At 47.1% G+C, this 25101-nt stretch overlaps 1 protein-coding gene across 3 annotated transcripts in view; it reads right to left on the bottom strand.

Annotated features, from left to right (window-relative positions):
• Window positions 1–6139: 6139 nt before the first annotated feature.
• LOC149365660 (putative defense protein) overlaps window positions 6140–25101 on the bottom strand; it is a 31458-nt gene continuing 12496 nt past the window's right edge. Inside the window, exons 1-5 of one of the 3 annotated variants that reach the window (XM_089541179.1) lie at window positions 22482–22579; window positions 8894–9117; window positions 7540–7673; window positions 6318–6409; window positions 6140–6246 (exon numbers count right to left, since the gene is read on the bottom strand). In XM_089541179.1, the coding sequence (XP_089397305.1) occupies window positions 6177–6246; window positions 6318–6409; window positions 7540–7673; window positions 8894–9092 (495 nt within the window). In that variant the 5' untranslated portion in view covers window positions 9093–9117; window positions 22482–22579 and the 3' untranslated portion in view covers window positions 6140–6176. Of the gene's footprint in view, window positions 6247–6317; window positions 6410–7539; window positions 7674–8893; window positions 9118–15349; window positions 15375–22481; window positions 22580–25101 lie in introns of those variants that run through there. The other 2 variants (XM_089541042.1, XM_089541122.1) reach the window with 2 other exon arrangements.

Raw genomic sequence — 25101 nt, 5'->3', positions numbered from 1 at the left:
CAGGAAGTCATTCAACTTTCGTTCCCGCTTGTATGCCAGTGAAGCATTATCCATGGGTGCGACCTCGCACTTTATGCACCAGAAGATTTTGTCTGGGTGTTTTTCTTGGAAGGGTTTTGTTGGGCGCTCAGAGCAGCGAAAGGATCGACTGTCCTTCAGTTATCGTTATCGTCCCGCGTCATGCAGCGGCTGCTGTTGCAAGATATAAAGAAAATGCGAGTCCGCTCGAGAGATCTCCCTCCCATCATTCCTGCGACTGTGATTTTTAACTCTGAAGCGGAATTATTTCGCGCAACTCGAAGGGATTTAGTGAAATTGTTATTGAAAGGCGAGCCCCGAGTCGGTCTTAGTCAATACGCGCTTCCCACAAGGGAAATTCTTTACACAAGGAGTCGCGGTGCTCTGAGGAAATCTCTATCGGGTGCTGTTTCTATCAGCACATGTCGAGAGAAACCGCTCATACTGCAAGTTACTCACTAAGTGTTCTGTGTATTGGGTTGAAATGTATGCTTATCTCGGGACATATATTTAAGCGCAGACCTCTATGTCGTGCCCTAAAGCCATCTGCGGGACTTATAATTAAACAATTAACAATATCTTTTTAATGCATATTATACATAGGAACTTCCGAGATAGTTTAGAACTTCTTGCTAGGCTACTTCGTCTTGCGCTCTTTCTGTCTACCTGTGTTCTTCCTTTAAGTGTGCGCGCCTCGTCTTTACCAGAGTGTTTAGGGACAAAGGAATAATTACTCCTGATCTTCAGCGCTTTGTAACGACCGCTGTGAGTCTCTAAACTTTACAACTGTGCTAACAGAGACAATGAAGAAAATTCACCTTTGGCATTATCACTGATTTGAAAGAGCTTTCTATTCCTCTTCTATGAAGCAATGGGTGCTCTTGAAGCTTTAATCGTTCTACAAGGCTCTCAGCACTGTGTAACTGAAAGGTACCGACTTGGGATACACATCTTGCTCAAAGAAAGGGTCCGTCTCTGAACACTTGTACAATTAGCGTTTGACAGCCGCTTGTGTAATTCGGTTACCCGATCGAGAAGACAGCAGCAATGTTTTTTAGACCTTTTATATTACTCTACTCATACAGATGTAAGACACTAAGAACACTTGCCTTCTTATAGGCCTCCTAGTGCTGGACACATCCTGCAGGAACTAAAACAGCACAAAATTTTTCTATGCTTCGAGGACCTACATTTCGTTAGTTACACTCTATGTTTGAACTCAAAAGCTCTGCGATTTAAAGAGGATGAGCTGATAACTTCGCATGTTTCCGTGAGTAATATCGAGCTGCGGGCCAAGCCCAAATTGTTAACAAGAATAATCTACGTAGAATAGCTGAAAGTTAGCTTCATAAAGCACCCATTTTCATCTCCTGTTAGCATTCTTTAAACATATATTCTGTTAAGACTACAAGCGATTTATCAACGCTCGCAGCTGTGGCGCCGTGGCTACGGCACACAACTGCTGAACATAAATTTCGCGTGTGAAGTTCCAGCTGCGACACCGTGCTGGGAAAAAGGCGATGTCGCAAAGACCTCGTGTAATCGCACGTCGTTGGTGCGTCAAGACTCCTTCTGGGTCAAATATTTCTGATGCCCTTGACCCTATTTGTTTAGAGATTTTACAACAGATTTGTTTTCACGACGTTCCGTCAGTGTGTATGAATCACGTTATTTTTCGCCACTGCATTGCGATCCAGACAAGCGGTACAATGGGGAAATCTCTGGATTTCGTATGCTATATGATAACAGATATATCATTGGCGAAGTGCATTTTCGAGGGCAGTGCTACGAGACACCAGACGCGAGTCACATAATCCAGACAACAGGCTGCTGAGAAGTGAAATTATTAGTGTAATTTCTGGAGTCCTACTTCAGCCAGCCACTGCAGCGGCCCTGCGATGTGTTATCCTTCGAGGCCGGTGGCCGAAGCTACTTCGAAAGCATCGTCAAAACTGGGTGTACCAAAAATTACGGCCCGCATTCGAGAGGTTTATTTTATGGTGCGACAAATGTGATTGTCCTTGTGATCATTCAAAGTGTCGGTGCCTCATTCACCTGTTTCGTCTTCTACCTTGACATCAAACAACAAACGAATGAGGTCTTTCGCACAGTTATCCACGTCTCTGATCCGGAGCACATATTCCGGTCGACAGTATTCTAGAGATTCTCTGCTCTCGAAGATGAAAGGCCAAGCCTAGGAAAGCAATAAGACAACCCTCTGTACATATATGGCTGATATTCAAGCAATCTGCGCCATGACCTACATGAGTGGAGTGTGGAAGCAAGCTGTTTTTGGCTTTTAAAGTAAAACAGTTCGAACTATACAGCACAGTGTTACTGTGCCCTATTTTATTATTAACGTGTGAGCATTAGAGGGGTCATGTCGGGAAAACTGTTCGTCGATTGAGGCCGCCAAGGAGATAAAGTGGTAGAGTTTTAACGCAGTTAAACCGAGTAGATGAGCGGAAGCATGCGTTAGGTTGGTTGGCTCAATTTCCGGAGCCCTTCACTACGGCGTCTCTTATAAACTGAGTCGCTTTGGGACGTTAAGCCTCATAAACCAAACCAACCATATATGGCTGATATTCAAGCAATCTGCGCCATGACCTACATGAGTGGAGTGTGGAAGCAAGCTGTTTTTGGCTTTTAAAGTAAAACAGTTCGAACTATACAGCACAGTGTTACTGTGCCCTATTTTATTATTAACGTGTGAGCATTAGAGGGGTCATGTCGGGAAAACTGTTCGTCGATTGAGGCCGCCAAGGAGATAAAGTGGTAGAGTTTTAACGCAGTTAAACCGAGTAGATGAGCGGAAGCATGCGTTAGGTTGGTTGGCTCAATTTCCGGAGCCCTTCACTACGGCGTCTCTTATAAACTGAGTCGCTTTGGGACGTTAAAGGGAAACTGCATAGATTTTAGAAATCAACGAGCTTAAGAGGGTCGAATGTGTGAAACCTGCAGGTAAAGCATGCGAAGTCTTTTTGGGCTAGCACTTGAAATAGTGAAGTAATCGCCGATTAAAATCCGGACGCCCTTCAAGCTTTTCCGCAGCGCACAACGCCAAGTGGGGGGCGCATGATGACGTCATCGAAGGTATGGGTACATCTCCAACGCACAAACGCATGCTTTGAAGGAAACAAACCAACGCCACCGAAGGCGAACCCTGCCGAGAGTTGTTTGGCAGCGTCTAACGCGTCAGGGCAGGGTGTGGCTGACGACAGCGGTAATTTGAAATCATACCTTCCATGACGTCACGCTGAGTTTCCCTGCACTTCTCCGGTGCATTGAGGAGAAGCGCAAAATTCAATCGTCGATTACGTCACTATTTTAAATGCTAGTGAAAAAACACTTGGCATGCTTTACCTGCAGCCTATAAAGATCTGTATCCTTGAATGTCGCGAAAATCTCAAAAAAGTGCTGCAGTTGCCCTTTAAGCCTCATAAACCAAACCAAACCAAGCCAAACCTAAACCACTGGTTGAAAGTTAATGAAGATGTGCAATGCGCAGCGGGAGAGTGCGTTGCACAAGGCGTGATCGGCCGCGGCGATAGCATAATAATAATTAAAAAAAGTGGCGATGGCATAGAGCTCTCGTGCAATTGCCTGCGAAGCTGATCTGTTCGCACCGCCGCGGGTTCCAAACCCAGTTGCGGCAATATTTATTTCATTTCTTCATGGGCTGCTGCTATGCTATGTTTCGCCAAGGTCACCCTCAAGGTCACCTACCATTGGCTGTAGCTGGCGCGACACTCCTCCGAACTAGCCCGAGCTTTCCCGAGTTACTCCGATGCTTCACACAAGCTTCTTGGTTGGGTTTGATCCCGTTAAGTAGTGCTTCCGCAATAAAGGAAGTATGGAGCGGGGAAAGGAGGAACATTGCGTGGGAAGGGTAGGGTAAGAGAAAGTTGCAAGAAGGAAAGCGTCGGCTTCAGGCGAGGGTGGCAGTACAGTGCGGGTATGGCTAAAAGGATCGCGTCGCGCTGTCTTCCACGTCGTTAACAGTTAAATTAACATTGCAGCCTGTATTTTAACGGCGCGTTTCGCTGGCTTGTCGGAGTGATGAAGCAGTTTCTTAATAAGGGAGTAATTACTCATTGACGTCCACCCGAGCGCAGCCATACGGCCACAAAGCTTGCCGTCCCGGTTAGCTCAATTGGTAGAGCGACTGCTCCGGTGTAGCGGTGGTCCCGGGTTCGAACCCCGGACCAGGACGAATTTTTCTTTAACTACGAAGTTTCTGTGAAAGCTGTATAGCTTTCCTTTGTGGCCGTATGGCTGCGCTCGGGTGAACGTCAATGAGTAATTACTCCCTTACTGTTCCCACTTCGAGTTATAGATCAATTCGCTCTCGCCCTACCATAAGCTTGCCGTCCCGGTTAGCTCACTTGGTAGAGCGACTGCTCCGGTGTAGCGGTGGTCCCGGGTTCGAACCCCGGACCAGGACGAATTTTTCTTTAACTACGAAGTTTCTGTGAAAGCTGTATAGCTTTCCTTTGTGGCCGTATGGCTGCGCTCGGGTGGACGTCAATGAGTAATTACTCTAAGAGCGTACGTTGTTGGGCTAGTCGGTCAATCATGGTGAATACAAGGGGGGGTACTGCGCACAAAAAGACAAGGACAAGAAGATAACACAACAAGCGCAGACTCGCGACAAGCGCGCGAGTCGCGAGTCTGCGCTTGTTGTGTTATCTTCTTGTCCTTGTCTTTTTGTGCGCAGTACCCCCCCTAGTAATTACTCCCTTATTACAAATCTACTCCACCTTGGGGGATTCCCCTAAATATTTGGTCAACGAAGCAGTTTCTTCCCCGAGTGATGAAGCAAGGGCAGCGGAACTTTGTCGGGCTCAGTGAGCTGAACAACGGCAGTGGAGCCAGGCTAGGGAAAAGGATCATGCCAAAACTGCATAAAAGAAGCGCCAACGGGAGTCATGCAAGCCATTGAGGCTCAATCATTCCCGTAGGACCGACCCATTGATGGTGTTAAATTTTTTTTTCAAGTCAAACCGAGTCGTCTTTATTGGCTACTTTTTGTTCAACGGGTTTGATATTTTGTTCCGCTATTACACATTCGGGTGCTATTCTACACCCTGCTCCTGTGGGATGTAGACTACCTTGGTGTTGGCGGAGAGGAGGGGAATGCCGGCAACGCTGTAGGTACAGCTTTTCCCCAAAGGTTTACTCAAGGGGGTTTGCTTCTAAGACGTGTATAGTGGGGCTCTTTTGTAGCTTCCGCCGATGCCCTAACCTTCGGAGGAGTGAGGATCTGATCGCCTCTTACCTTCAAGAGATTTAGAAAGCTGGAAATGGTTAACCAGTCACGCGGCGTGGCCCGGAAGCATACCGCCCTAGGCACTAATCTTCTGAAAAAGGATTACGTCAACTGCTCTTGACACCTTGCGTCGCTGCGCCGCAGTAGCGCAGGTTACAGCAACGCCAGCGCTCTCAAGCGCCTATTCTTACTGCGGTTTCACCGCTAATGCCTTCTCGTTCACATCTCGTGTTCGTGTCTTTCGTGAAGGGAATGAAATGAGGCTGCACCGAACCTCATCACTCATCAACCGGTGCAATGCGATTATCAATGTCCTGCCAAGAAGGAGAGAGCACATCTAACTTCAACCTCGTTATAATGCAGCTGAAGGGGCCAGGCGATTACTTCACTATAGCCGTAGCTTTGTTGCAACACGTGTTGACCGAGCTTCTAAGGGGAATCGCCATGCCGTCGTTATATTCATTCTTTCGTTATAAACCAGTTCGTTATAACGAGATAACGTTATAAGCACGCAGCGGACACTCTCTATCCTCTCGCCGAAGAACTGAAAGCGTTTGATTAAGCCAAGTGGAGTCTCAATTCTAGCTCTAGCGCATCGCATCCCAGTCAGCAGGTAGTTGCAGGTAGTCCTCGCGCTACCTCCTGACATGGCCGGCGCATAAACGATTTTCTCTTGACTGCCCCGCCCCGGTAGAAAAGCACACATGTCATTCCAAAGACAGCGTTTCTACAGCCCCTGGAAGCTTCCAAACCATACAAAATCAACTTCGAGGCCTGGCAGCCCTGTCATCGGTCATTGCTTACAATGAACAAATTCAACGGGATCAGGAACGGGGACAGGACACGCTGAGATCCTTGTTCAGCTGGTCCACTATACTTTATTGTTGCTTTACTGCACGAAAACGGCGTCAGAGGTGATGCCCTTCCAGAAGACGTAGGAAGACTGGACAACAGTTCCGCTGCAAGGGTTAAGAAAAGAAATCCGAGTCAAGCTTTCTCTCCAAGGCGGGGGCGCAATGCCGAAACTCACCTGAAGTACACCTGTCCAGTGTAGCCCGCCGGAGCTGTCCAGGACACCACGACCTGCGTCTTGTCGTCTCTGCTGTTATGAGTTATGGCGTTCTGCAAAAAATTGGGGGGGGGGGGGGTATTAACGTAGTTAAACCGAGGAGACACGCGAAAGCAGGTGTTCATTCTTCAGTTGTAGAGGGCACTTAATCTCCGCCTTAAGCGTAGTGGGTTAATTCCCGTATATGCAGAAGGTCATTCTCTACTTTACGTTCATCGATCCCTGGGAGTCCTCGTACCCCTCCTGGCGCAGCGCAGCGGTTAAGAGAGGCCCCACTGCAATGTCAGGTGGCTGTTTCTATCCCAGCCACCGGTAGGGATTGTGCGACCCATGTTGCTCTACCCGAGCAACCTCTCGCGCATGGCAGCGGCGCGGCGCCATCTGTTGGAGCGCAGCTGAAGCGGTTGCTAGGCAACGGCGACTCAAGGTCGTTTGGTAGCCGCACCGCCACGAGCATACGCGACGAGCCTAGCTGGGCTCCAGTAGTGTTGCTTTCGCAACAAAATGAAAGGCGTTTGTTATGTTCAAAGCAAGCCTCTTGTCTCTCGACATTTTCCGATAAGTATGCTATCGATTGACGCCATGCCACCATAGACAAGATTCCCTAGTGAAATGTATTCATTTTGTCTCAGGGGATTTTTACTATCCTCCCCAACAGCGCTTGTCTGTGACAAAGCCAACCCGAAGAACTTCAGAACTGAGTAGGCACTACTGCAGTCGGAGTACCGGAGTACCAGGGTTTGTACTCGATCACGGCGGCTGCGTTTCGATGAAGGTGAAACGCAAAAGGCGGTGAAACGCAAACGCAACCCGAGTGCTGTGCGATGTCAGTGCACGTTGAAGATACCCAGGTGTCCGAAATTATTCCGAGGCCCTCCACTACGGCACCTCTTTCTTCCTTTCTTCTCTCACTCCCTCCCTTATCCCTTCCCTTACGGCGCGGTTCAGGTTTCAACCGAGATGTGAGACAGTTACTGCGTCATTTCCTTTCCTCAAAAACCAATTTTCAGTTTCCTTAGTGCAGTCAGCTTGCGTGTCCACTTCAAAACACGTCCGAACATAACCCACCTTATTCATCCGTAGTTTTTTTTTATGAGGTTAATTTTTGATGAAAAGTCGGTTGAAACGATGTGATGTCCCGAGTAGTTGGCCAAAGAGGCAAGGCTGTTGAGTGGATACCCACCGCGGTTGCTCCGTTGCAGTCGAGGGTCTTGGTCTGCGCGTCAGGTGTGAAGGTCCCCTTCAACAGCTCGCTGGTGTGGACGTCGCGAGCCGTGAGGATGACCCCCCTGAATGGACTGCTTCCGTACACAGTCACTGCAATAAACCAGTGATCATTGTGTGAACTCCAGCAACGTAAAACGCACTCAAAGGCAAACGTAAACTCGATATTTTGTAATCGTTTGCGCTTCAGTCAAAGATAGCTGTCTTGAAGCTTGAACCATTCTGATTGTCAATACTGAATTCTATGGGACATCTTTCTAATTCACTCTGTTGCAGTCATGATGTGGTGCAAGCTGACTAAAACATGAGCGGTCTGCACTGACATTTCACAGCCTCATTACCGTCGCCAAAGCTGATGCATGCTCTCAGGATTCCGACCACAGGCCTCATAAAGTAGCATCAGTGATGCGCGCCGATTGAAAAAGGTGCACTGCACGAGCTGTATCTGCACGAGCCAATGCGTTCATTTCCGTATTTCCGCAGACTGTTCCTTAGATGTGTCACTGACTCTGACAGCGCCGTCAAAGGAACAGCGACAGTAGTACAGGTTAGCAGCAGTATACCTCTAAGAAGATCCTCATGGGCAAGCACCTTAACACAAGCAAGGTGACCCTGAAAACGTGGTCGCACCCGAAGTTAACTGATCGATTTTGAATGTCGCTGTACATAAAGGATGTGCTAAGTCATGTTTGAAAACGCTTCATCGAAGAATATGATATCCCACGACGTTGAAGCGCACCCGACATACACGATAAACACGAAAGTAGTAAAAAGGAAATAAGGTGTCCTGTAGCATACTCCCTGTACGGGGCAATGTATCCTGCCGAAACCTTGGAGTAGATTTCTATCACTTAAAGAACTGAATACTTACGGTTTACAGTGGAAACTAATTCCCTCTTCAAAAGATGCGAAGTTCGAGCAGTTACGCAGATTTTAACCGAAGTTTCAACTTCCCCTATCTGCTAACCTTGAGACCCCCGGCGCTGCCCTTAATAGCCTCCTCCCATAGCTAACTTCATCAAGTTACTGTGCTTTGCAGTGGGACTATACCACTGTTGCCATACACCAAGCATTCCATATATTTAGGGATTGAAATCTACTCTGGAATTTGGGCAGTACACCCGGCACCTAAAAGGGACCATTTTATTCCTATATAGTCCTATTAGTATTTAGAGTGTACGAGCCTAACACCCTGACATAGCAGTCTGCTATACTTAGTGGCGCGGCTAGAGGCAATTGTTTTTTGTTTCCTTGTCTAGCCTCAACACAGCACCATACCCTCGCGTAGTTCCTCTCTCGCACTGCATGCTTACCGGTGACGCGGCCACCCTGAGCGATGTTGACGGGCGTCGCCTGGATGACGTAGGGGGACTGGGACGCCTGGGGCTCTGCGGTGCCGTGCTTGGGCAGCTCCGAGTTGCACACGCCCGCTGGAGCCCCCGACGGGTAGGCGCGGAGGATCACGGGCAGCAGCGAAGCCACCAGGCAGAAGAGAAGGGCCACGGACCGCATCTTTCGGGATCCCGACGAGGCTTGTCTGCGTGAAGGAACGGGACTACCATCAGCATAGCTCTGCCTCATAGCCTTTACTCTGGGAAGAGTTGTGACTTGTTGTGACTTTCATAACGTTACTTTGAAGGGTTGCGACTTGTTTTGACTTGTTACTAGGGTTGCGACTTGTTACTAAGCCCTCCTGCCACAATTCCAATTGGGATTAGCAGTATTTGTAAATAAATAGTAAATAAAATGTGGCTACAGTTCCCTCTCCTAAACTCTCATGGGGATCTACAGCATAGAGAGGGAAGGTGCGGTGGAGGTCTTGGCAACGCAATGCAAAATAAACAAGAACGAGAGGCGAGCCTCAGACTGCCAGCCAGCGCTTTGACAATAAGACTTGCCTTCGTCCCAGCGAAGCCAAGTTTAAACAAACAGAGGTTCTTTAATTTTTATTTACTTTTTAATTAATTTATTTGATACTGCCAGCTCTTGTAGCGCTTTTGCAGCAGTGGAAGGAAAAAAGAATGCACCAGCATACAAGTACTCGTTATAAAAGAAAACATACTGTTATGCGACGCTCTTGAGAAAACCAAGACGATAATGGCTGTGATCTGTACACTCTGGGCCATAAAACTATCTAACATATGCGCTTAGAATAAACACTCCTTATATTTAAAGCAAAACAAGCTCACAAGTTATGGAAAACAAGAATATGATCAGTACTTTCTACAAATGCTGCAACGGACGTAGACTGCATAGCAGTGTTAGACAGGGAACTTCACCCATTCATCGCTCCGGGAGGCAAAAAAGAAAAAGAAAACGAGACAGTCCTGCAGTGTGTACAGAAGAAGCTGGAGTTGACATGCATTGACAATGTCGCGATTTATCGTTAGAACGAACCTTAAAGCCGTTAGACATGTTGATATTAAACTGAATATGTATACTTAAATGCCGCTATTTAGCCTTTCATGTTTGGCTTGGGACTCAAATGTAGAAAGAGATGATGCAGAAAAGAGTTGGGGAAGAGGAGATACATTGACTCTATTAATTAAATGTAAAATCGCTGGACCTTCTGAATTTTCGAAGAAGTAATCTTGCAGTATGCATCGTAAACAACTTTTGCACATTCTACAATCGGTCGAATTAACGTTTTGCATGCGAGCCATTTTATTTCTCCGGAAACCCTGTTTACTTCTAGATAGCAAATTATGTTTCTCTAAGTAAGACTAGAGGTGCTTCGATACTATACATTTAAGCAGTTTAGAGCAAGTACTCAAAAGAGAAACTGAACGATAATTAGCTGCATGTGCTGCGCTGCCATTTTTGAAATTGCGTGTAACTGGCACAAGTTTCAATGCGCTAATAGAAAAACCATCACTGACTAAATACTGACCATCAGGAGCAAGATGTTTTGAATTTCACTCTGCGTATCGGTACATAGACTGATTTCAGATGCCATCAGGTCCTGAGCTTTTTCTTACGCTAACGTCAAGCGAAAGATTCAATATGCCCTGTTAGGTGATTAGCGCATTAGTTATCGCTGGCTTTTCCGGAGGTGTTTGAACCTCGGCGCAGAACCCTCATTGTGGCGCTGTTGACTGAAGAGAGATATGTGTTAAAGGATTCAGCGGATGGTCAGTTGTTTCCCATTGAATGCGTTGGCTGGAGGACTGAAGCTTTCCTCCCGCTCCGTGTTCATTTTGTTTTGTGTTCTTAACTCCTATGAGGGAGGGCGTTGCAATATGAGGAACCGAGTGGAGAACGTAAAGCCTACAAGACTATTAGGCTGACAGTTCCTATATGAGGGAACATTCTGGGGTGCACAGCACCGCGATCGTAATGTTTCGTAACCGTGAACTCCCGCCTCTCCCACTGCACATTGAAACTGTTACCCAGAAAGCTCCGACTGTCAAAGACACATGCGCCGGCTGTGGGTGCTCCCGGAAACGTGCCATCTGTGGCCATGCAACTGAGGTGCTCTACGCAACAAATACTATATTTTTTTCACGTAATAGCCGCTCAGAATATTGCCTCACAATGACGTGAACCCGTTGAGGGGTAGTACAACCACTGCCGTTACTTCTTGTCGGCAGGACAAAAAGACCCTCAGTTGCCTGTGGCTGTAGGGCTGCGTCTTCGATGGATGTATGGTCTTAAAAATATTTATTGGTGTTAACTGCAATTTACAATTATTTCTCCGCATATTTGCAGCTGCGTCAATAGATATTGTCTTATACCGCAGCGGTGGCTTAGTGGTTTCAGCCTCCGCTTTGTATGCAGGAGGTTCAGGGTTCGATCCCCACTGCCGCTTGGTACCAACAGGTTATACAATAGGTACAAGCTTTTTCTTGGCCTAGTGCTTGGCTTGTCTGGGTGAAGTGCATGGGAAATGGGTCTTTATCCCCATCGTGTGCAGACGAAATACCTTGTGCAACGGCACCCTTTAGCTAAAGCTGCCATTGCGCCATGAAAATTAATGTCTTCATCAGTACGCATTGAGACCATTTTCAATGCGCGCCTTCTGCGTCCTGTTCGTCACTGCAGAGTAGAACTCCCTAAGGCTTGGCAAACATCGTACACTGTCGCGAGAACACACACACACAAAAAGAAAATGTAGAAAACAGTCTGGTTCTGCGCTGCTCATCAGACATGCATCACCTAAACCAATGTCAATGTCACATCAATGTATACTGTTCTCTTTGAAATTGTCTGTACGGAGAAAGGAATACAAAAGCAGATTCTTGATCAGGCAGTCATCACAAAGCAACATGCAGATCATCATGCTTAACTACATCTGGCTGCTACCTTATCAGGAATCTTGAGCCCGACCCTTCCATCCGGCCTACCACGACGTGAGGCAACATTGCTGTGTCATCTGTGGCTTGGTGTCGCATTCACAAGCCATTACTCCACCGTGGTTAGCATGGCTGATAACCCTGCGTGTGACATATGTGGCCGCGATGAGACCATATCTCATATTCTTTGTGAATGTCCAGCGTACAGTTCTGCAAGACGTTCTCTACTCCATGCGCTGGAACACATCGATCCACGCCCGCTAACGGAGTTCAAGATTCTTGGACACTGGCCGCGGCGATCATCGGCGGTGAGGGCCTGCCAGGCCATCCTGCGGTTCTTGAGAGCGTCGGACCTGCACGAAAGGCCGTGACTTTGCCGAAGCTTTTTGGCCTTCTCCTTTTTCTTATCTCTCACTTTCCTCCCTCACCTTTATATCTCCTTATCAGCAAACTTGTTTAATCTCTCGGTTAACCTCTCCGCCTTTCCTCTTCCTCCTTGAGCCCGACCATGATTAGTAGCCTTCGCAGACTTCGTATACCATACATTCCTAATACTGCATGATTAATGCATGCTAGGCTAGGAACATTCCCTACGCATTCTAGCTCCGACGTCCTCCACAAGGAGTTGAGTGAGGACGCCCACCTTAGTAGTGAGATTGCCTTGTTAATAATCCCTGTTCATTATCCCATTCAACCAGCTCTACGAGCTTAATTAACCTTGCCTAACGCGCCTTCATTAACAGACGCATTGCAATTCGAAAGCACTGAGAGCAAACCCAAGCGCTTCGCCCCTCACCTTTGACAGCCTTCGAACCAAGCTGCCCGGCAGCGAAGCGCACGAGAACCGGCACGTAGCAGGCTCCCATTTCACTTCGATTAGAGAAGACAGCACAGCACCAGCCTATGTCTTGAGTGATATCTTTACAATGACGGATAACGCGAGCGTCAACGACCCCAAAGCCGCACGACGATGCAGCGTCGGCAGCATCGGGGTCATGGCGATCGACCACGAAGGCGAGGAAGCTGTCGTCGTCCGTATGCCTCTGTGGAGCGCAGATCCGCCGCTTCATCGCTTCGCCGCCGCACCGACTGAGAGATCCGTGACCCCCCTTTACCGCCGTCAGTACCTCCTAAAGAGATATGCCGCCGCGGCGTGGCGCATACTGCATCATCGACGAAGGAACACGTTGTATTCCTTCCGGCATACAGTGTGTCGTCTCACAGCGAGCGTATAATTAGGAATGCATCGGGGTCGATCTCGTCGGTTGGCGGTCCGTCTAATGCACCGGTTCAAAACGCTGCAATCTTTGACCTCCTCCCTCCTTCTCACCCCCCATTTTCCTCGCCAGCTCGTGCCGGCTCCCTAGGGGGTCCAGAACGTCAGGGACTCGTATTTTTGCTGCGAAAAGAAAGAAGCTATTCTTCTCTTCCCCTTTCACTCTCGACAATCGGCGAATAGAGACAGTTGTTTGTCTTTGACCCGGAAAGGAGTTTCTTATTTTCTTTTCTTTTCCGCAAGCGGCGCGATTTCGTAACCTAAACAGTCGCGGCGCCTACAGTTGAACTATTATGATACATTCCAGCGGCTAAAAAGACACGGACGAAGGTAGACGAGACAGGACGAACGCCGGTCAACTGAGGTTTATTTCACAAACAGCGATAATATACAAAAGGGGGCGCAAGGAAAAGTAATCCGTGACAAGATTAACCCATAATCAAAAAAGTGCAGAAGGCTCCTTTGCCATGCCACTCATGTTTTCCACATCGGCGCACCTGCTATCTATCGCCTACCTGGCTGAATCCACCCGTTTGCCTTCAGGTAATCTATTTCTTTTTTGTTTAGCGCCACAGAAGGGCTGCTGACGCAGTTTTCTTTGTCATTGAAAATACTGAACGCTTCAAAAATTTCTCGGCTCTTTTGAGTCTTAAATCTGCGCATCACACTTGTCCTTTCTAAAAACGCCTTACATGCTGGCTTGTGTGAGCAACGGCGAATGTGGTCGGCTAGGTGACCTCCGCCAGATAACGAATGGGCTGTCCGGCGATGCTCTAGCAAGCGTTCGTTGAGGCAGCGTCCCGTCTGTCCGATATACCGTCTGCCACAGGCGAGGGGGATGCTGTATACAACACCAACTTCACATTGAACAAGAGGTTTGATGTGCTTAATTTTGCACATAGGCCTCTTTTTGGCGTCATTCACCAGGCGGCACATGCGTCCCAGCTTTTCCGGGGCCGAAAATACTACACGCACGCCACACTTGTCGCCGACCTTCTTGAGGCGGTGTGAGACCTGGTGTTGTATACAGCATCCCCCTCGCCTGTGGCAGACGGTATATCGGACAGACGGGACGCTGCCTCAACGAACGCTTGCTAGAGCATCGCCGGACAGCCCATTCGTTATCTGGCGGAGGTCACCTAGCCGACCACATTCGCCGTTGCTCACACAAGCCAGCATGTAAGGCGTTTTTAGAAAGGACAAGTGTGATGCGCAGATTTAAGACTCAAAAGAGCCGAGAAATTTTTGAAGCGTTCAGTATTTTCAATGACAAAGAAAACTGCGTCAGCAGCCCTTCTGTGGCGCTAAACAAAAAAGAAATAGATTACCTGAAGGCAAACGGGTGGATTCAGCCAGGTAGGCGATAGATAGCAGGTGCGCCGATGTGGAAAACATGAGTGGCATGGCAAAGGAGCCTTCTGCACTTTTTTGATTATGGGTTAATCTTGTCACGGATTACTTTTCCTTGCGCCCCCTTTTGTATATTATCGCTGTTTGTGAAATAAACCTCAGTTGAAGTCCGGCGTTCGTCCTGTCTCGTCTACCTTCGTCCGTGTCTTTTTAGCCGCTGGAATGTATCATAATAGTACTACCAACCAACTAGCCCAACTTTCTACGCTTAACTACAGTTGAACCTCGTTAAAACGAAGTTCAAGATGCCTGGCAATTTCTTCGTTATAACCGCAAATTTGTTATAGCCTTATAGCCAGTTCTGACCGAGCTTCTAAGGGGAATTGTCATTTCTTCGTTATATCCATCATTTCGTTATAAACCATTTCGTTATAACGAGGTTCGTCTGTAGTTGTGAGGTTTGGTTAGAACCACACTTGGCTATATACGATGCAAGCTTCGTGAGCGTATGGCGGCTGCTCAGTTCGCTGTGTGGCTGTCTTAACCGGGGGAAGATGCTACGTACTTTGGTACAGAAAATAACGGCGTAATGGACACAACGGCCCCGTGTGATCTCTAAGAGACCCGAAATACAAATGTACAGGTCTGTCCGTGACCCCATAAGACAAAGAAACTTGGCGACTTGAAAGAATGGCACGTAGATACACTATGTGTCATACTTAGAGGTAGGCCTAGAGGTGGTCAAACCGGCTCTTAACTCGAGAAAAGTAGGTTTCACCGCAAAGCAAAAAAAAAAAGAAAGAAAAAGAAATGCGCAAAGCGCTAGAGGGGACGATACTGAAACCGCGCACCTGCTTCGGGGTGACACTCCTGTTTTTCTCTGCGTAGGAGCCGGTTTGACCATGTCCCGTGTGTCCTTTAAAGGGATGCTGAAAGGTTTCCCAAAAAAATTGAGTGAAGAGATGCACTTTACAGTTTTCCACCCTCGGAATTCGAATTTCTCATCGAAATTGGGCAAAGGAAAGCGCAAACCTATTTTATTTTGGCGAAAAGTGCCGCAGCAGCCTCAGGCCAGCTCGCGCGCCTCGTTGCCGCCTGTGATTGGCTGGGCGCCTCGTGACGTAAACACTGGCGTTGGCTCGGTGAGCCCGGCTCGGTCGCCGCCGATGTAGTACATGAATTCAGCGCGGCGCGCGGTGTTCCGGTTGTTGGTTTGATGCTTATATCACGATGGAACACATCGAAGATTACCAGGAGGATCTTGGCGTCATCCCCTACATGTACGAACCAATCGCAAAGAGCAAACCGCTCCAAGGAAGCAACGATGCTGGCGCAAGCGGTGCTTTTGGCTTGAACGAAAGCGAAGTGTCAGCATCTCCACGTGTTGGAAATGTCCTTTCGTAAGCATACTTTTCTACCCAAACTTCATTCGGAGATACAATAAATTAATTTTGAAGCGAACAAATGTAGTATAGCACTGCTCCACGAAATTTTCCTAATGCAATGTAAACGGGATGCGATCGTTGGCATTGTTTGTCTTGCCGCTTGTCGGTGCTGCCTCAAATCTGCTTGTAATCCACACAGACCATTGACAAGCGCAAGAAGGTATCAGGCTCTCTTTGCACGCAAATTTTATGCTGGCATCGCTTCATGGTCGCTGCGTGCCGGCTCGATTCATAACACACGCGAAAGACAGAAGTTCGCGGCGCTTTGCGGAAGAACTCGTCGAGGTGACAAACGTGCGCCTTCCATTCTGCGTGCCAAGATGGGATCTGAGAGTAAATTGAAATCCTTGTTTAGGCGAGTTGCTTCATACTGCAAGCCCTTGTAGGACTATCTCCATCCGTTTGCGGCCGCCTTTATCGTGCTGTTCTCAGTGATTGTTTTCACTAACTCGATGGCCTCGTGCTGCAACCGAGCATGCCGAATCGCAAGGTTGGCTGTAGCACACGTGGCGCACAATTATATATTATTATTAATGTATGAAGCCATGCTGCACTCGGCAATTTTTTACGACTACATGTGTTATTATAAACGTATTCCTGGCAGAACACTTTACTGATATTGGCTGCATTAGAACTTGAACAGACTTGTCAGCCTTGTCATCACTTTTAGAAAAGTTCGATGCAGGGTCCTCAGCAGCATCTGCCAGTGGCATTCAACTTGTTGCGCAGTCCTGATTTGTACTGCCGTTTGGTGTGTATTCTTGACTGCCTGGTGGTGTGCAGCCTCCAGGTGTGATGTCATTTTCCATGCACTCTTCATTTGCACTATCGTCTGGTGCGCAGTCTTGATCTTGCAGCAGTTCGGCAAGAAACTGAAAGGCATAAGCCACATGATGTTATTGTTCCAAACAGAACAAAAGTGTGCTTCAGTATGAGTAAAATCTGCTGGTTTATTTCATAAACCATTTTGTTGATTGGCGAGCTCCGTGCGAAGTGAGGTCATTTATTATATACCAGGTGTTCCTTTAGAAGGTCCAAAATTTATTTTAAAAAATGGGTAACTAACCTTGTATTAATTTTATCCCTGGGGCTATATTGGGGGATACGGCAGACACCAGCAATAGGCAGAAGGCTTCCATTAGCTCACTAAACTGCATATCTTAATTAAATTTTTATTTTCATATTATGTTGTATTTGCAGATTTGGAGCACCTCCTGCAAATACTATAGCCAAGCAAAAAAGATCTCTTTAAAAACCCTGACAGGCAACTTCAAGCGCTAACACAGAACCAGCGGCCGCGTCCGACGTAGATCGCTCAAAAAAAAAGTGTACGCTTTAGGGCCGGACTGCAAGCGCCATGACTGCGCACATTGGGCGCTGACGAGGCTGCTATCAGCCAGGCCCCAGGCGAAACCAAACTGAAAACGAAACGCGGCGCGCCCGTATACCAGAAACATCTGCAAGCAGTTTTCTCGGCGCTCCGACCACGAAGAAAATTGTGCCGCGTACTACTCCCTATGTTCTCGCCACTGAGGGCTACGCATGAATCCTAGAATATCTGAGCTCCAACATAATTGAGTAAAGAGTCTGCATATAACGTCTTTTCAGGTGCTCGCTTACCGAACGAAGTTCTCTGCTCACGCGCGGCGCGCAGTCTCCGGTTGTGAGGCGCACTTCGCGTCGCTCCACATCTTGCAGTATTAGTAGCAGTTTAACGATTTTTATTCAGCCAAAAAATTTAGGGCCGAGCTCTGATATGAGTAATGCTGTACGAGATGCATGATGGATGCCTGCAAGCATAACAGCTAAGCACTTATTTTGTAAGCTGCAGTTTGCTGCCGTCCTGACATTCTCATTCCAGCGCCGTTCATCTCACTACTAGCGGAAGTCTTGCATCCACGAAATTACGCGCCATACACTACACAGAACACCGGTTCGCGCAGTCAAATTCTCATAGAGTTAATACACAAATTCTTACCTCGAGCTTCCTCCTTTTCGCGAAAGCTGGCCTCGGTGGCGGTGACGAGCTCCTGTGCGCGAAGACAGACGGTATTGCGCCGGGTTTCAGTCCAGCTGACTTTGTTGACAGGCCCAATGAACGCATTACCGACAGGCTATGGTTATAGTCTTCATCACGAAAGTGGTCAGAGCATAGCACTGTAGTCTTTGAGGGCTTGAAATCCCTTCTCTTCACAGCAGCTACCCACCTCGCGGAAAGCTTCTTATTTTGCGGGAAATTATGAAAGACCACGTCGTCGCGGCCGCTGGTGTTAGTGCAGCCGAAGGCTGCGCAGAACGCCGGCATGCTGGTCCACCGCTTCACTCGATGCTGCCCACGTTTTTGTTCGTCACCACAAACATAAAAAAGCACAAATACAGGAACACACGGCAGATCGAAGCCGCTTACGATGGCACGCACGCAGAAACAAGCACGGTCGCGGAGGCTGCGTGGCGACGGAACACCAATGTTTACGTCACCACCCCACGGTTTCCGGTTTCGGCTCGCATCGTCAGGGTCATCAGCAGCGCTCGGCGGACAGCGGGGGGCGGAGCTACCGCGCAATTTTAATCGGCGATTACGTCGCTCCTAAGTGATTAATCTGCAAAAAAATTTCACCCGCATGATTTTTAAGGTTCCCACATCCATACGTGAGCATCTTAATGAATTCGAAAATCTCTTCAGCTTCCCGTTAAGCGTGACACATACTGTACGCATAGAGTCTGTTAATTGGGACAGAAGAAGAGAGGTGTCCGATGGTGTCACAATGCGGAAAGTGTGTGCAGGAGCGCGTTAGTACAACCAGGTGTTGGGATGGAGAGTGTTATCTCGCAAACAACGTTACTTCAGAGTCTGTATCCTTGTACTGATACCTGGCATTCATATACCTGAGCAGGATCTCCGGGCTGAAAACACCGCATTGATTAGTGGTTATGGTGCTCGGCTGCTGACCCGAAAGACGGGGGTTCGATCCCGGCCGCGGCGGTCGAATTTCGATGGAGGGAAATTCTAGAGGCCCGTGTACTGTGCGTTGTCAGTGCACGTCAAAGAACCCCCCAGGTGGCCGAAATTTCTGGAGCCCGTCACTACGGCGTCTCTCGTAGCCTGAGTCGTTTTGGGACGTTAGTCTCCATAAACCAAACCACATCGCCTTTAACTGATTTGTGTGAAGCTAGTTGCTAACTTAGTTGCGTGAAACAAAATTTGAAGTTGCCTATAGAAACGCAGCCCACTTTGTGTTATGTAATTATTATCTGGAATCTTGGGTAGCTACGATGAAATCTGCAATAAAGGGACCTTGAGGACAAACTAAAGTTGGCCTACGCGAATTGACTACCGCATGCAGTTTAGTTTCAGTTTAGTTTGTTTCCCACAACAAGCATAGGGCATGTACGAGGTGTGGCGAAGGTGGCGGGATAAAAGCTGCATCAAGAGCAGCTTGACTGGCCCGGTCTCCCTACACAACATGGCAGCAGGCACAGCAGTTTTGGGAGGACTGTACACTTATAGTGGGAACAGCAACAAAGAGAAAGCATCTTAGCAAAAATATACATACTATGACAAGTGTAAATAAAATTTCAATTGCAAAGAGGCTTTCTTGCAGTGGAAGCGAAGTTTTTACAAGCTAGAAAATAAAAAAATGGAAAACAGGTTGCGTCCTCCCGCGTCATATTCTCAAACTAAAACGAATACGTCAATGATTTTTCTTTTTTTTTTAAGGGGGGGGGGGGAGCTGCAGACGCTCCACGCCTGTTCAAATTGCCATGAATTTTCAAAAGTTCGCAGCGGAGCCTTTTTCAGCATCGACATGACTAGTCTGTAATGAGTTGGAGGGAAGAACTGTTGCATTTTTATCCGCAACAAGGGATACAATTAACCCGACATTACTAATGTAGACGGAAGTCCCAAAGTCAGAAGGCTCTCTAATGTGTCTTGTGCTTCCAGACGAACATCAGGACTGCCACAACGAGACGAACGATACATTTTACCAAGAATAAAAATTGGGCGGAGTTCTCAATGTAATATCGAAGTTTGCCAATCGCTTCCCTACTGCCGAAAGTGGGCCCGATTTTGTGGTTAATGGCTTATGGACTTCTCGCGTCCCAAAGTAACTCAGATTATGAGGTACACCGTAGTGGAGGGCTTAGGATAATTTCGACCACCTGGGGTTCTTTACCGTGCACTGACATCGCGCAGTACACGGTCCTCTAGCATTTCGCCTGCATCGAAATGTGACTGCCCCAGCAGGGATCGAACCTGCGTCTTTCGGTTTAGCAGCCGGGCATTGAAAGCTCCTAAGACACCCTGGGCACGAATTTGTATTCTTCTTAAAATATATTATCATAACTCAAAAGCTCTGTGGCCGTTAGTTGGCACCACCGAATAAATAAAAAAGGAAAATAAATAAATAAATAAATAAATAAATAAAAAAATTCAGGGGGCACTTTGGCTCTCTAAAGTGCTGCAAGGCGAAAGCGTTTCCTGGCCACTGTTAGTTTTTATTTACTTTTTATTTTTGATATTTTGTTTTATTTTTAATTTTTTTTTGCTCCTTTGTTAATTTTGTTGTTTTTTAATTTTTATTTCCACATCTTATTTATATTTTGTTTTTACTTTTGTTTATTTTCTTTTTATGTTTTATTTTCCTTTTCTTGACTTTACTCCTTTTATTTTATTTATGAAGCCCATGCATTCACTAGAGGCGCCTTTATTCATGCTGGAACCTTGAGCCTTTTAAGAGGGTTCACCAGTGGCAGTGTCCATAGGAAATACATGGGAACTTTCAGAAGCTATACCGTGTCTAAATATGGCTCGATTTTCATGAGGTTTGTGGCAGCGTTTTCTTCTTGAATGAATGAAGGAAATGTTGCGGGCAGATTTTATTGTTTAAGTTTCACTTTTTTACCAATTAGACGCAAAGTTCCAGAAAAATGGTGCTTTTAGATATGTAGGTCTTTCATGTCATCTCGTGAAAAAACCAAGCCAAAAATCAAAATTTCGTCCGCAACATTTCCTCCCTTTTTCTTTCTTGATTGCTAAGACACGATTTTTATCCATATCGAAGTTAGTGTTAGCCTTTTACAGGCTCTGAAAGTTGTGTATGTATTTTCTGAGGGGATTTGAATTTCGCGCCAAAATTTACTAGCGCGGCGTGGCTCCATCTGGCGACAGAATATTTTGTCGCTACTGCACTCTACCACCAACTTCTTGCTTGTCTGTGTTCGTGCGCATCCGTTTTTCTTAGAACCCGGACGAACTTCATTTCTTTCTTTCCTTTTTTCTTGCTTGGGCTGTATTTCTAAAAGATTCCTGCTTTTCTTTTTTTCTCGAGCTGGTGGTGCTAAAAAGAAGTGATACGAACACGACACGTGTCCGTTACAGTGCTAGGAGCTCCTTTCTTTCCTTTTATTTAGAGACTGACTACATAGGTGTTCAACACAATGGAACCTTTTCCGGGTAATGTCCTGCGGATGCACCAAGCCATTTTAACCGACCACACCTGTCTGCTCAGGCGAAACCAGTCACCCCACCTTACCATTGTAAAAGAATTTTCGCAGAAAAGACTGAAGGAAGCTTAGGCGACCCAAACCAGAAACGCTAAATTGGTGGGTTACTGGGAAATGGTCCATTGTATGACCCCCACATCCTTCTGTGCTCAATGGCTTGAGAGGGGGGTCAACTTTTTTGTGCTTCGGTCTCTGGAACCTTGGCCGCATACCTACAGATAGTTCTGGGCTCTACTTTGTGTACGCGGAAGAACGAATACTTTTTTTCGTGTCGCGGTGTAGTTTACACACCTGGAGGGGGAATAGAACTTCCCTCCTTTTTGGGGTACTCAGGTGCTGCCATCTATCGACAGAAAAAGTTGAAATCTGAGTTGCCTTGTAGCTGGTGAGCCCTTGTAGCAGTGATGCCGAAAGGCGGACGAATCTGCCGACGCGTCTGTCGACACTCCTGCCGACGCGTCTGTCGACACGGCTGCCGACGCGTCTTTCGACACTCCTGCCGACGCGTCTGTCGACACTCCTGCCGACGCGCCTGTCGACACGGCTGCCGACGCGTCTGCTAACGACAGTATGAGGCATTAAAGGCTTTCGCCTTAATAAATAAATAAATAAATAAATAAATAAATAAATAAATAAATAAATAAATAAATAAATAAATAAATAAATAAATAAATAAATAAATAAATCCCTATCTCTAAGGTTGATGGAACCAGGACAGCGTAACTAGGAGAAAAAAATAGGCTATCCACATCATCAGGTGAGCTTTGAAGTCCACGAAGATGGAAAAGAGAAATAGCAATCAGACACAATAGAAGATAGCCTCGATAACATGCAGGCGCTTATGTTTCCTTTAAAGATAATGGCACATAAAGTGAGCAGTAATTTGTTACAATCTGCAAGGCGAATCGACATGAATGACAAAGATGCAGCAGCCCGGTTTTGTTTGTATTTGTTTCAGTCTAGCGAAAAGGGTTCAGCTTAAGGGCAACACAGCGAGCTATGAAAAGAAACGATAGGTGCAACGCAAAGAGACCGGAAGCGGGCAGAATGCGTGAGAGAACAAACGCGGGTTAACAGAAGCGGGAAGCATTCCAAGAATAGCCACACAGAACCGCTGACCGTAATGTGACAAAGTTTAGGGCTGCTATTATTGGTCTCTTCTTAAATATCACCCGGCGAATCGGGGACATGTGCACACAAATCGAATTGATTTTCATTTAAATTTTTTTGTCAAATTTTAAGCAGGAACGGCTGATAACATCTTGTTCCCGATGCTACAAATAATCTTTATTCCATTGAAGCAAGAAATTTCTGCTGGTATTTTTGTGTATAAAAGACGTGAGTAAAGATGGTTCCATGAGCGTTTCGTGGATGGAAAACGTGGTGGCCACCTTTCACTCCCACCTTTCTCCCTTCCCTTACGGTACGGTTCAGGTGTCCACCGAGCTATGTGAGACAGATACTGCGCCATTTCCTTTCCTTAAAAACCAATTTAATTTAACTATCAATTTATTAAAATAAATTCGCTGTGGCTTAGCTTGGTTAAGCCCGGTAATTGCGAAAGCAATATCCGTACCTACGCCATGGTACAGCTGGTAGTGTAGCTGGTGGTGGTGCTTGTGGTTAGACTTGTGGTGATGCATCGGTTATACAATCCAATCCAATACAATGCAATCCATTCCAATCCAATGCAATTCAATCCAATTCAATTCAATCCATTCCATTCCATTCCAATCCAATCAAATCCAGTGCAATCCAATCCAATCCACTCCTATCCAATCCAATGTAATCTAATGTAATGGAATCTAACCTAATCTAATTCAATCCAATCCAGTCCAGTCTAGTCCAGTGCTGTCCAATCCAATCTAATGCAATCAAGGTCAAATGAAGGTCAATGGTGGTCACCGCCACGGCACGATGGTGGTCACCGCCGCGGCACGGCAAAGGCGTGAAAGTGCAAGTAGTATTGCTTTCGCAATAAAAATTAGCTGTGGTTAACTACTGCTGAACCTGGTCAGAGAGCGAAAGCTATGGCGTTTCTGGCTTTCGAAAGCGAAAGCTATTACGTATAGCGGCTTGGCGTCTGTAATATTGAGTGCGTTTCGGGCACTGGATAGACAGCGCACCCACCCTGCCACCCTGGCAGGTGGCAGTTAATGGTTGATCGCGAGAGTTTGCTCACCCAATGAACTCTGCGGCCTATTGCAGCAATGCCGCGTGTCCGTCACAACGTTGTCAGCGCTAACACACGCAGCCCACATTTCTCACTCATCACCCCGCGTACCAGGCGTCCAATGACCCGTGGAGGCAGTTATGCGCACTTCATTTCCTTAAAATCATCGGAGTGTAAAACGTTGTAGACGTGAACGCCAATGAACACAATGAACGCCAACGGCCCATGGCTTCGGAGCAGCGTTTCTGCCACAACGTTGTCAATGCCGACGCATGAAGCACACATTTGTCACTACCGCGACGTAGCTTAAGGACACACAGATGCGTGAGACAGATACTGCGCCATTTCCTTCTCTCAAAAACCAATTCAGCAATTTTAAGCTACGTGGGGGTAGCGACAGATGTGCGCTGCATGCGTTTGCATTGACAACGTTGTGCCAGAAACGCGGCGCAGCATGACTGAGGTGTCCACTGCTCCAGTAGGGCAGTTATGCGCCTTTCCTTTGCTTTCTAAGCTCCCGCTCCATTGGTTTCGTAGCTTAAAGCGCGAGTAAGATGACGACTAGCATGAAGTGAACGCGTTGTGGTATGTATGACGGTAGGGTGTGTTGAGGATGTGTGCTGATGTTAGACAAAATTGACTTGTACAATGAAATTGTGACGTCATCCGAGGGTAACGTGATAAGTGTCGCGTGACAACGACTTTCAAAATAGTTGCCGACGTCATCCAAGCGTCACGTGATAAGTATCATGGCACAATGATGACTTGCAAAAAAAATAGACGACGTTCAAAAGCAAATGCTTTCGCCTTGATGGAGGCGAAATTCTACAGGCCCGTGTACTGCGCGATGTCAGTGCACGTTAAAGAACCCCAGGTGGTCGAAATTTCCGGAGCCCTTCACTACGGCGTCTCTCATAGTCTGAGTCGCTTTGGAACGTTGAACAAACATCCATAAACCATATACCACACTATACTATTCGATACCATACCATACGTACCTCAGTGCACGTTAAAGAACCCCAGGTGGTCGAAATTTCCGGAGCCCTTCACTACGGCGTCTCTCATAGCCTGAGTTGGTTCGAGACGTTAAACCCCATAAATCAACCAACCAATTTCTCCAGTTCACCAGACTGCAGTGCTCTCCATTTTTTTTCCCAAGGACATCACTAGTTAGGTGCCTACAGGGCGATGATTCAGGCGCGCAGCCAGTTCCAGCAGGTCCCCAAGCTATCACAGCGTTTACATAACCACGCTTCGCCAAAAAGAACAGCAATTCTTGCGCCAGCACGTGTGCCTTGTGCTACCGGTACAAGCGAGCGAACGGGCCCGGCGACCAGGCTCCCTTTCCCAGATCTCCCTCCGAGCAACTTCGCTTTCGCGTAAGCGGAAGCTAAATTAACAAACAGAATGCAGCAATCGAGGTCGCTCGCGCGGCCCCCAACCTCGATGCTACTACCGAGAGCTGGCCTCGAGAGAGAGA

This window comes from Amblyomma mixtum, chromosome 1, assembly GCF_055824585.1.
Source record: "Amblyomma mixtum isolate Tamu chromosome 1, ASM5582458v1, whole genome shotgun sequence".
NCBI classification, from domain to species: Eukaryota; Metazoa; Arthropoda; class Arachnida; order Ixodida; family Ixodidae; genus Amblyomma; species Amblyomma mixtum.
The sequence above is the reverse complement of the archived record's forward strand: the minus strand, read 5'-3'. Positions and strand labels throughout refer to the sequence as shown.